This window comes from Lepidothrix coronata, unplaced genomic scaffold (genome assembly GCF_001604755.1).
Source record: "Lepidothrix coronata isolate B3197 unplaced genomic scaffold, Lepidothrix_coronata-1.0 Scaffold125, whole genome shotgun sequence".
In the NCBI taxonomy this organism is placed as follows: domain Eukaryota; kingdom Metazoa; phylum Chordata; class Aves; order Passeriformes; family Pipridae; genus Lepidothrix; species Lepidothrix coronata.
In genome coordinates this window covers 1,368,883-1,381,690 of record NW_016690305.1, presented here as the reverse complement: position 1 = coordinate 1,381,690, position 12,808 = coordinate 1,368,883, and the positions used below count along the sequence as shown (strand labels likewise).

At 48.9% G+C, this 12,808-nt stretch overlaps 1 protein-coding gene across 2 annotated transcripts in view; it reads left to right on the top strand.

Annotated features, from left to right (window-relative positions):
• The window catches only part of INPP5D (inositol polyphosphate-5-phosphatase D), a 52,862-nt gene that overhangs the window by 19,832 nt on the left and 20,222 nt on the right, over nt 1-12,808 (top strand). Inside the window, exons 4-6 of one of the 2 annotated variants that reach the window (XM_017826209.1) lie at nt 7,026-7,176; nt 9,204-9,375; nt 10,607-10,747. In XM_017826209.1, the coding sequence (XP_017681698.1) occupies nt 7,026-7,176; nt 9,204-9,375; nt 10,607-10,747 (464 nt within the window). Of the gene's footprint in view, nt 1-7,025; nt 7,177-9,203; nt 9,376-10,109; nt 10,218-10,606; nt 10,748-12,808 lie in introns of those variants that run through there. The other variant, XM_017826210.1, reaches the window with a different exon arrangement.

Below are 12,808 nucleotides of genomic sequence, written 5' to 3'. Positions count from 1 at the left end.
ATTGGAGGAACAGAGGGAATTTTATAAGATTGACAACATAGTAATTTTCTTTTTTTTTTTTTTTATTTTTTATCTTAGTTTTGTTTGGATATCTGATGTTCAGCCAGGATCACAAGCTGGAAGTAATATGTACTTAGCTGTTAAATTGCAATTCCTTGTTTCCTTCCATGAATAATCTCTTTCAGAAGTTCTGAAAACCTCTTTCCTAGAACTCTCTGAATTCCATGGTTCCACCCAAAGTCTTAAACTTAAAAGGCCACTGTAGCAAAAGTGACATGGACAAGCAAACTTGAGCATCAGGACCAAACCGTATGGAGGATGAGACAAGAAAGCCTCCATCATCTCATTTTTGGAGGAGACAGGGACTATTCACCTGCCATTCCCCCCAGCATTGTTAAATTTATATAACTTGTAACTGCGCTTACACTGTGCCATTCTCCCCAAAATCTGTATGAGTCTTTTTCCAGGTGAGGAAGTACTGTCCCACCCACCCATGAGCATCCTCTGCCCATGTTCCCTGGATTCTTCCTCTTGCCTTTTCTCTCATGCTGAGTTCCCTGGCAGAGACCCTCTTGCTGAGCTTTACGCAGCAGCAGAACTCCCTTGCCAGCTCCAAGTTCCCACCTCGTATCAAAGTTCATTTCTTTCCTGCCCCTCTGTGTCACAGGATCCCTCTTTTCCTCAGCCACACACTTGCTCCTCTCCCTTCGTGCTCCTCAGTAGCTCCATTTCTTCCAAGCCCCGGGTGTTGCATTCAAATGAGGGTACATTTCTGGGTGGCTTGTATTTTGGGAAGTAGCTGTTTCTCCCAGCTGTGATTCCTGTCTATGATCCCATTCTTGTGAAATGCTCCTGGAACTTCTTAGCACAAGATTCGATCTAAAAATAAGGCATGTTTTCTAGCAAAACAAAACCGAAACACAACCAGGTTCCTTTAAAATGCTGTAAAAAATAATTTACCAGGAATTTTGTAGCCCTTAGGATCCCTTTTTTAGTGAAATGTAAAAAGCTTGCCTACATGAGAACCAGAAGAAAATTAAAAAATGCCACCTAGACGTCCTAGCTAACAGTCAGTCTTGAAGATAACATTTTTCCAAACCTGAAAACCTAGATATTTTTTTTTTTTTCAAATCTGAAAGGAGAAAAGTTCCTGCCAGCCTTTCTCACCACAGTAGAAGCGACCTGATTTTCAGCTTCCATTTAAGCTGGTGGGCATTGCAAGAATTTTATAACTTTGAAAAGTTATTGCCTGTTACTGAAATGCCTACATATGTGTTTAAATACCTGTTTTAAGGCACTCTGGTTAGAAAAGATTGGCCTTAAGCAATATAAGCAGATGACCAGTTTCCTAGTTCCTCCTTGTGCCTTGGCACAGGAAAGGAAAACACTTCCTCTTCCTTCTGAGGGCCCCAGACTTCCTGTGCCATCTATTTATACAATTGTTGTAATGAACCCCAAGTTAACCACTTCCTCTCCTGGCTTAGAATGGGCTTTACATCTTTTAAATCTCTTTTTACTTGGTGTCTTTATACTCCATTTGCAACTTCTCCTAAAGGTGTGTTCAGAGCTGCTCCTCACCAAACCCGTGTTTGGAGTGTCTTTGTCGAGGTGTTCTCTTGGCCAGGTGGCAAAGGAAGATTAGGTTGTCTCAGCCATACAAAAACCTGTTGAAAAGTCCAGGTGGTTGAATTTGGAAAGGGGATCCCAAGATTTAACCAAAGACTAGTGATTAAAGGCTTTAGTCGTGCCTGCTCTCACGAAATGAACAGCCTGGAAGCCTATTCAGCAGGAAGACAAGAGCAAGTTGTAGCTAGTGGTGTTCAACCATTGTACAGTAAGGATAGAGAGGATTGGAGGGATTGATAACTGGAAGGACCTGCAGAACTGAGGGCAGGGTCTGGAGGACAGGAGACACCAAGACATCCTGGGGGAAAAGGGGCTCACAGCCAAAAGGGCCGGAGTCCAAAGTGGGAGATCTGAAAATCGTGGTTTGGGATGCAGCTGAAATGGCTGGGCTGGTCACGGTCAGCTTTAGCTGTCTCCTTCAAGGATACAGCAGGATGTGAATAAAGGCAGCTGGCAGATGTGCAGAGAGATTCTCGTGGTTCCAGGATTAGGGGTGGCAGAAGGCCTTTCAGGTCTCCCCCAGCATTCCCGTTTCCCCAGCAGAAGCAGGATTGGATGCTGGCTATGAGGATTGCCTGGGTACCCTGCACTGCAGCACTTCCAGAGACATGGACACGCTCTCTGTGTAGCCCAACTTTACTGTCTCTGCCTGGCAAAGCTGCCTGAGCTCTATCTTAACCTCCTCTGCTGCAAAGCCTCCCCCACCTCTGCTGTCCCTCGGGGACTTGCAGCACGTCTGGTTGCCATCTTCTTTATAAGAGAATTTAAAACTTGTAAGACTGCTGCTGTGCCATCTCCAGGCTGCCCCTTTGCCAGACCGTACCAGTCCCTTTCTTCTGAGCTCTCCTTGCAAATCCCATTTTCCAACTTTTCAGCCTTCCTTGGAATTTTTCCTTGGGTTTCTGTACGGTATTTTTACATGTTCCATAAGAATTGGTGCCCCAAGCTGCACAGAACAGTCCAGCTAAAGTCTTATGGCAGGAAGTACAGTAGAGGAGTTTCTTTTTGCATCTTGTATGACACTCCTGTTAACAGATCTTAGAGGGACTTGTGCTTCAGATGCAGCTTCCCCCTGTAAAATTGCTTCTCACTGTCTGATTCACTATTCCACAGATTCCTTTGTACAATCCTGCTGCTTTGTGGGCTGTTCCCTAAGTTGCATCTGTTCACTAGGTGTTCCCTTTCCGTGTGTTGTGGCTGCCATCAGCACAAAGCTGAGGTACCAGCAGGGATGCTGGAGGAATCCCCCTGGAACTGGGCCTGCCCTCCACACCACTCTGGTGTCCTGGCAGACCTGGGAGCACGTTTCTGGGATGTGGGGTGTTGCCGTGGAGATGACACTTGCCATCCACATTTATAATGACCTGAAACAATTCACTCTGTAATTAAAACAAGATCTGTGCTGCGATAACCCCAAGGAAATAGCTTTTTACTGGAGGCAGGCAGGGGGGTGGGAAGTGGATTTCATTGTTGGCTCTGCTGAGGTGGCTCCAGCTCCCCCTGCACTGCCCCGTCCTGCTCTGCTTTGCTCACAGGGCCTGTTCTGCCTCTGCTTCCTGGCTCAAAGTCCAGAACAAGTTTGTGTAAAGTCTAGGCTGCGTTCTTCCTTGTTCTTGTCATCCAGAGCAGTTGTCTTCAGGACATTTATTCAGTGTTCCCTCAATCCAGTTTTTGGAACTGTGCTCTGCAACTACCTGCGAACTGACTCAATGCCACTATTTTACTATCCACCACCACTTTTCCTTCCCACCTCTAAGCATTTTGCCACAGGTTCAAGTGTGAAGAAAGCAGATGTCCCTGCTTTCCTTGCTTGCTGGCAGAGACCAGCCTTCAGGTGGGGCATCCAGCAACCCGAGCTCTGGCGGCAACATTACTGAACCAGGTTTTCTGTGTTCAGCTGATGCTACTCAGGCATCATCCCTGCAGAGCTGGCTGGGAACACCCCACAGCCTGGGTGATGGTCCTACTGCTCTGTAGGCTGGGAGCAAAGTGTCAGGCTGTTGGATTTGGAGGGGCTCACGTGGCACAGGTGGTATCCGAGCACCTTGTGGTTGTGTGTCGTCTGTCACACAGGCTTTGTTCCCATCCCTTCCCCAAGGGGAAAAGCAAGTGCAACAGGGTCTTACTTTTACTGTCCTCTCTCCCATTTCAAACAACGTCCAGTTTTTGCTGTGCCTCTCTGCAGAGGGAGGCAGTGCAAAGCACAGTGCCGTGGTCTCTTTGGGGGAGTGGGGAAATCTGGGAGGTGCTTGGAGCTGGGAGGAGGTCGTTTCATAGTGCAGGCAAAAGGCAGAGAGGATTGCTGGGTACTGCTTTGTGCTGGAGGGGCGCAGCCCTTCCCGCACGCTTCCTCTGTGAGGTCCCTGCAAATAATAATGCAGAAGAAAATGAGTGAGAATAATCCAGCAGTTTTGCTTTCAGACTCTCGTGATGGCCAGGCTGATGTGTAGCGAGGCGGTGCCGCTGCTGTGGCCTTTGTGGTGCGGGGAAGGACCTCGAGCTCCCCCACCCCACTGAGCGGGTGCTGAGCAGGTTTGAGGTTCCCCATCCTTCCCCCTCTGCTTGGTCATGGCTGGTCAGAGCTCCTGACTCTGCTGGTTCCCCATTTTCTTATTCCAGCTCTCACTGTCTCTGTGCGGTTGCTCGGGACATAGGCTCAGTTCTTTGCTGAGTTCTGTCTCAAAATATGAAATGCAGTCCTTTATTTTGTTTGTGCTATGGAGAGTTGGTCCTTTTTATCCTGAGTGGACTTGGGGAAGGTGGGCTTTCAGAGGAGCTGGCACTGCTGGGTTGGAGGCTGCCTCTCTTTGGGAAGGAGTATCTGGGTACAGATGCATGCAGATCCCAGCTCCTTGATATGGCCACAAATTCCAGTTACCCTTGAGAGAGGAGATGGTAGGCTTCATCAAGAAGGGTGGCTGGAGGTGGTGGGCCAAGCTAGCAGGGTAGAAAGGGTGCACAGCAGCAGGGCCTCTCTGCTCATGTGTGCACCCAGCCAGCCTGCACGAGAGCTGGGGCCTGTGGGGGATTTGGGCTGCACCACAGGCTTGGGTCCACTCCTGAAATGCAAGGAGTTAGAGGAAGGAGGCCTGTTGCAAAATGCTCCTTCTTCTGGTTACCACAGAGACCAGCACGGTTTCAGAGACTGAACTATCCTTGGTAGCAAAAAGTGCTAACTCAGCGTTTCCTCCCACTTCCATCAGGGCTCTGTCTGGCCTTAGAAGAGCCGTGCAGGGCACTGCGGCTTCTTGCAGGTGCCCTGGGAAAGCAGGAGGTGAGGGGCAGGACAGGGCAGTGTTGGGAGGGATGCTGTGCAGAGGCGAGATGGGGTGTTGTGGGGACAGTCACCAGTCAGGGGAGATCTGGGGAAGCAGGCAGACAGGGAGGTAGTGAAGGAAAGTGAAGTAGGAGTGTGAAGACGACTTTGGAAAGAGAGGGAGCAGAGTAGGCTGCAGTAATTCAAGAGGTGAGAGAGAGCCCCGATGGCAAAGTTTTCCTCCTACAAGGATGCACGTGACAAACCCTGACCCTGCCTACCCTTGGTGTTTTTTAGGGTATGTGTGTGCTCTGATGGGGCTGATGCCTTTCTCTGGGTGCTCTTTGGGGTAGCTTAGGGCAAAGCAAACCATCACAAGCCTTGTCTCTCATGAGCTCCAGCCCATCTACAAGTGCTGTAGGTGGACAGAAGGCAGCCCAGGCAGGTTAATCTGGAGGATGAAGTGTGGGTGACCCTGCCATGGGCTGGGCATGAGTGTTGCCATCCGCCTGTCAGTGCTGCCAGCAGTGTGCTCTGGGCTGCTGGCAGGGCTGCTGGGCACACCTGCCTAAGTAACACAAAAGTGGGCATTTGGGAGCACAGGAGGGTGCTGCAGGGGAGAGGAACAGAGAACTGGCTGAACTATTCCAGGTCTGTTCCAGCTGGGAACTTCAGGATCCTTTGCTATGACAGATTAGAGCAAAGTGCTCTTTCTCCCCTGATGATCTTCCCTGATTCCCAGCCTTCACGCTTGGCAACAAGAAGCAGAAAAATCTGGGAGGAACCAGACACTACTTACATTAATTGGTGTAAATGAGAAGTCATTCTGATTGTGCTGAGTCTGTGCCACTCTAGCAGAGCAGGATTTGGCCTGTGCTTGTACAGTCATGTGAAGTTTTAACCAGTAATTTGTTTCAACTCCTCTGGACTCACCAAAATATAATCCAGTATTTGCCCAGGCATTGCCTTCATGGGTTTTTTCCCCAGTGTATGAGAATCTTGCTAAAGGCAGGAACATTTCTGTGTGAGACAGAAAAGGAGGCTGTACAGGCAGAGCTCTCAGAAACATCATTCACATTTGTTATGAAATGTGTCTTCCTGAGCCTTTAAAGACAAGCAGATGTAGTTAAAAATGAAAGGTGTTTTTGATGGCAGGCCTGAGGGCACTGACGGCTTCAAAGACTGAAAGCACTGTCCTGATTTCTGGCCTGAGATTTTATTTATTCCTTAGGAAAAATTAAAAAGAAATCTTGTTGCTGCTAGGACTCACCACAGACATTTCTCTGGGTTCCCTTCGCTGTAGTCTTTGTTTGCATCACTTTGTTTGATCTCTTGGGTTTGCTACATTTGTCTTTTAAACAAAAAAGGCGAACACAAATGGCAAGTAAATAAGCTTGTTCAAAACTCTGTGTGTCTTAATTTTTACAGGCAATAATTGCAATCCCAAAACAAATTTAAATACCCTGCCTTTTAATCAGAAGCAGAATGTCTAAAGTGTGGCTGTGCAAGAAGTTACTTCAAACTGGAGACAAAGCTTTAAAGTCACAGTTAAAGTTCAGCTGGCTCAGTGTCAGGCCTGGCATGTTCTGTCCTCCCCGGACCCTGAGCCTCAGCCCCCTAAACCTCACCCCAGCATTCCTGGACAGGACAGTACCATGTTTCATTTGAGCCTAGTTCTGAGCCTTTGACACCTGAAGGGATCCAAATGTCTGCATCGAGCCATGTTTATCTTGCAATTTCACCGAAAATTCTTCCTGGATACCTTGAAATAGAGCACAGTCCAGGGGGGTTGTTCTCAGTAAAGGAGGGAATGCAAAGATTAATCCAGGAGAATTCCTTGTTTTTAAAGTCTTCCTTTGCTGTGAAGCCAAGCACGCTGAGTCCAGCGAGAGAGCTCTTGCACTTGGCTTCAGTAAGTCTTTGAGGTTGGTGTTTGTGCTGACTCTGGCTTGAACTGTGAGTGTATCTGTTTCTGTCTGTGCTGCAGGAGCTGTTCCGCTCAGCCTGTGCTCACATGGGCAGCGAGAGCAGGGCTGGCTCTCTCTGGACAGCACTAGTGGCTTTCTCCTCTCTCTATGACTTTATCTTCTGTGTTTCTGGCTAGGAAATCCCAGAGCATGACTGCCTCTGTGTTTTGTTTCAGGCATCAGAGGGTGTTCCTGTGAAGTATTTCGAGAACTTGGAGGAACTGATAGAATTTTACAGGAAGGAGAACATGGGTCTGATATGGCACCTCAAATATCCAGTGCCACGGGAAGAGGAGGAGGCTGCAGATGAACTAGAGGAGGATGCTGGTAAGAGACCTGTGGGGTGACTTGGTGATGCAGACCCTTGACTCTCATCGTGAGACTAGAGGTCTGCAGTGCAGGCAGGGGACCAGAGCATAAAATGGAGCAGAGCACAGAGAGGCCTGAGCTGGCAGGACTCTGAGTCGTGTGGTACTGGAGCATCCGTTCAGCTCACCTGAGGGAATACACTGAGACCCTCTGTAGAGTTATACTCTTTCTGGTGTGGGGTGGCTAATCTGTTGTTCCCCCCTGGTCTCAAGCTGTTTTATGTCCAGCCATGTCCCCTGCCTCTGCAGCCCTCTGCCTGCACTGCACCCATGGGGGCCCTGTCACAGCAGAGATGGGCCCCCCAGGCCTTGGAGCTCTTCTCTCTGCAGTGCCACACACCTGCAGCTGCCAAGGGTCTGGGGTCCTCTGAAACTCAGGCCCCCTCAACTGCTCTGATCTAGGGGGCATTTCTGACAGTCAGAACCAGAGGGCACAGATCCAGCAGTGGCAGACAGTCTAACTCTGTGTACAGAGGTAGATGTAAGATGAAGAGATATGATTGGCATCATCCCAGCTATTTTATATGAAATGTCATGTGTGTTCCTGACACTCATTGGTCTTGGGATTGTTCCTTGGATTTTGCCTGGATCATCCCTTGGATCTGTCATTGTTCTCCTGAGCCCCAGGGGAAGGTCATGCCCACAGAGCCATCCTTCCTGTTCTTTCTGACGTCTGTCTGGAAACGATGAGCACTACAATAAAATTGTCTGAAGGACACAGTCCCTGGGACAGATGGACAGGCCTGTGCACTACAGCAGCTCAATGTGTCTGTGTGCATTTATGTAACCCAATGCATATCTGACAGGAGCTGGAAGACTTTGGTATGCCATCCTCCTGAAGAAACTGAACAACATTTTGCAAAGCTGCTCAGGAAAGATGTTCCTGGTTTTTGGCCAGCTGCACTGAGTTCCAGGGCGGGGGAGGCAACTACAGCAAAAATAATACAGAGACAGGCAAGCAGCAGGGAATGAAGTTCTAGCCAAGACTAAGAGCCTTCAAATGGAGAGATATTAGCACTGGGGCTGGGCTGCTCGTGTACAGAGTTGGATTTTGTTAAGGCACTTTGGTGCCGTGGTGCTGGAGCCATGTAGGGCCTACAGATGTCTGGCCATCTTAGATGTGGAACTGCAGAGGTGGGAGATGAGCACCCTGCAGATGCACCACCCAACTGTGCCATGGCTCAGTGCTTTGGTGGCTCTGTGAATCACAGCACTGCCCACTAGTAGTGGATGAGTCCTGGGGATCTTTTTGTAATGCAAATTCCACCATTAGGAAACAACCAACCAAAACCTCACAACTCAAATGGCTACACATGACAGGTGTGCCAAAGTGTTGGAACAATTGGTATGAAAAGAGAGGTGACCATGTCTGGAATCAGTGGAGATGAACCCACTCTTCTCCCAAGAGAGGGAGGTGTGTTGAGCAGCAGGATGACAGAGCAGGAAAACCCTTTGTTCTTCCAGCCCAGGACACAAGGCGGGATATTCAGCCCCTCTGCTGGATCATGGGGTCTATTTTCTCCATCTGTGTTTCCTTACTTTAGCTGCTCACTTCTTTCCAGTTTCTGGTGCTCTTTCTATTACACCCCTCCATCCCTTCTGCCCCAGTAGCAGATCCCCATGATAATGGGAATGATATGGGTGAAGAACATCTGTGTTTTGTAAAATGCTTAGAGTGTATATTCAACTCCATTGCTGTGCAGATGGGATGGCCAGACTGGTTGGGACAGGGTTGCACTGCCAGGCACAGGCAGGTGCTGTCTGCACAAGAGGGCCAAGGCTGGCAGCTCATCCCTCTGGTGGCACCCCACTGACATCCCTGGGAACAGGGCCGGGGCAGTGCCGAGCCCTGGGCTGTCCAGCTCTGACAGAGCCCTCAGAAGGGGTGGCTGCAGGGACTGTGGGGCTCTGCCCTGCCCGGGCTGAGGGGGATGAGGTCCGATGGCCGTACTGGGATGACTGTGCCTTTCCCTTCTTCCTCTCCAGACCTGGTGCCCACACCTCCCATCCTGCCCCCACGCAACATCCTCATGGCACTGCCGGGTGGTGACACAAAGGAGGTCTCCTCTCTCCCTGAAAACTCCAGAGTGGCAGATATTAATAAACTGTCCCTTTCCGAGACATTACTCCAGCGCCTGCAGTACCAGGATACGAGCAGGTGAGGATGGCAAGTCACAGGGCTGCAGGACCAGCCTTCAGCCCAACCCTGTGCTCTCTGGGCCTCTGTGTTTGGGACAAATGAGAATGTATTTGATTGAATGAAATTACTCCTCATTTATACTACCGGTGACAGTGCATTGGCTGCTCTTTACAGTCCAGCTGTCATCTAGGAAAAGCACTTTTCTGAAGTATTAAAATTTAAATTATTAAAAAATCAAAAGACTCTCTCCCCTGAGGTGTAGCTTTCTAATATAAAGGATGGTATATTAGCCATATGCCCAAACTACACATTGTGTTGGAAAGCACCAGCCAGGAATAAACTTGCGTGTGGATTTCCAGGTGCTCAGATTTACTGATCTGCCCCAGCTATGGGTCTGACTCACACTGTCCCACATGCTGTGTCAAATCTGGACGTGCACTGAAGCCTTACAGGAAGCCACATGACATTTAATGACCAGATCTGCAAAGTGTAAAAATAAAACAAAAATACCATCAGAAGACACGTCTGTTGGCAGGGCAGTGGGAGGCTGAGAGCAAACAGTGGTCGTGTGCAGCAGCACAGGTTGTGTTGTGGTGGCCCAGTAGCAGCTGTCTGAGAGAAACCCAGTTTTGTTCAGCTGCCTCCACCATTTCATCTGCATCATCACAAGCAGCCAGCTGGGACTTTCTGCACTTGTCAGGGCACGAGACAGCACAGCACGTCCAGTCTGCCTGGTTCACCCTTCCCTGAGGTGCTGGAGTCCGAGCACCACGGAGACAGGGAGGTGTACAGCTCTGTGGTCTCAGCCCCCCTAAGATTGCTTTGGATTGCTTGGAATAAAACCTTCAAAGTGGAACTTGGTGAGGTGAAAGGCAGTCTTCCTCTCCCCAGAGCTCCTGAGCTGCTGACACTGGTGATCTCACAGCAGCCTGGCTTCACCTACCGAGGCTGGTGATGTCACCGTGGCTTTGGCACTTTGGCAAAGCCAGGCATCAAAAGACTTGCCCTGGCGTGGCAGCTCAGGAGTCACAGAGGGTTTGGGGTGGGGAAGGAGGGCGAGGAGAAGGTGTCAGCAGTGGCAGGGGATCCATCGTCCCGTTCTCAGAATTGCATGTTCACACTGAAATCCAAGGCAAACTGCTCCCCACCTGTGTGTGCTGGCAGTGGGAAGTTCAGAAAATTAAGAAAGCTGTTTGATTATTGGGAGTAGAGAGAAGAGCTGGCTTTTGACCTTACTGTTTCTTCACAGTGTCTCTGACGAGCATCTTAAACTCATCCAGGATTACCTGCGAGTTCACATCATCAGTGACTTCGAGATGGTGCAGACTGGCTCAAGCAACCTTCCTCAACTGAAGAAACTGCTTACAGTCCTTTGCAAAGGACTCTTCAGGTAACTAGAAGCTGGTTTGCAAAGGATAATGCTGTAACACTGTAGTCTAACACAGGTTCCATGTGCATGCATTCAGAACCCGCATTTCTGGCATAGGAAATTGGCTTGCCCTCAAAAACAGGATATTTAGATCTCATGACCTGTGATTCTGCTCCAAAGATATGAAATCTGTATAAAAGACAAAGCTCTGACAGTGAAGTTTCCTTGTAGGTGCTTTCAGTCAGTGGAGTATTGTATTTTATGCTTTGTTTAGAAAAAAACAAAACAAAAATGCACTAACTGATTAACTGTATAATTTGGTAACGCATAAATCACACCCACAGAATTGTCAAGCACGAGTAATTTATGGAAACAAGCACATATTGGTCTATAACTAGGTTTTAAACACTGATTTTCCTTCCCACTAATGCACTATGAACTTGGAGTGATTCCACTGATGTTGGTGAAGTCCAGCTCAAATGAAAAAAGGAACAAGCCTAGACTCTAGACTCTACAAATTTTACCTTTCCTATTTATAGACCTTCCATGTCCCGGATAGAAAAACTCCAACAGGGAAGTAAAACCTTGCAGAGCTCTGCCTTTCTCTGGTGGAAGGAGGTGATTCCCCCCTTGCTGCCCGTAAGCGAATGAGATCAGCCCACCCTTGTGCAGAGATCCTGCAGCACATGAGGGCACTTCACTCCTATCCATGGCTTGCAATCCCCTTCTCTCTGGTGCATCAGCAGTGAGGTTGCTGGTGCTGCTGGCCTGCTCTTGCTCCCCTAGAAGCCAGGTGCCCCCAGCCAGGCCCCTGGGAGGATGAGGGCAGGCTGTGTGAAGAGCTGCCCCTCTGTACCCTGCCTGGGGGTTTTGCTGCTCTCCCCCCCAGAAGGGGAGACCCAGGTGGCTGGCTAAGAATAAACCTGAACAATGGAAACTAAACTCAAATGAACTCACAAGTGAGAGTCTTGTGTTACTGAAACACCTCCAGTGCTGCTGTTCTGAGGATGGCTGGATTCATCCATTTCCAGCTTCTTACTCTGCTTCAGCTTATCTGGGTTTCACAACCCTACTCCTCATAAACGCATGTGGAATGGCAAGGAAGGAGGTGCAACAGGTCTGTAATTCCTTCAACTGCCAGGGCACCTTTTACATTCCCAGACTTTCTGTAGGAGTTTTGGGGACTGGACTTTGTGAAGTGACATCCTATAACTATGCCCTTTGCAGTTTGGGTGTTATCCATGGGCAGGTGCAGGACCCTTTTCTGACCAAGGAGCTCAAGCAGAGCTGGGCCACAGCAGTGTGAAGTTTGTGAGCTCTTTAATCCCTGATGAATTAAGCAAGGACTGGACCCCAGTGTGCATCAGAGACTGGGAAAGCTGGTTTAACTCTGCTGCAAGCTGCTGCTACCTCCTAGAGCTATCTGTGGCCAAGGGGTCAGGACAGCCATGGCATATCTCCTTCTCAGAGCCTGGGGGCAACGGAGCAGCCACTCTTGTACTGAAAATGGAACAAAAGAGACTCGTAAGGCTGATGGGTACCTTTGAGAGCCATTTGGTGCTAAAAGCAATTGGCATACAAGATGTTCCTTGGCCAGGGGAATCCTCCAGCAGCTGGACAGCTGACTCATGGAGAGTGGGGACTGCTCATGTGAATGGATTTGTTCGGCTTTAAGCGAAAAACAGCAATAGTGACTTATTCAATCTGCTACTGTCCAAAGCCATCATTTGGTCATCAGTTGCTGCTCTGCATGTTCTTGTTTATTCTCCCTCACTGGATAATTTGCACAGAGAGCTTTTAAGGCAGTTTTTCAAGCACTTGTGACACCAGCACTTGTTCCACTGCATGTGGCTTCTGACACTTCAACAAAGATCACTAAATGTGTTTATACTGTCAAGAAAAGAAAACGAAAGGAGTTACAAGTGCCATTAAAACCACCCTGTGGTTTTGGTGAGTTTGAATGCCTTCAGATGCTCTTCCTCCTCCTCACACTTACCCTACAGGTTGCACTGTAAGCAGAGGGCAGTTTTCCCATGAGAAATCACTTTTGAGTTGCTTCAAACAGCTCCTGCTGTGTGTTTT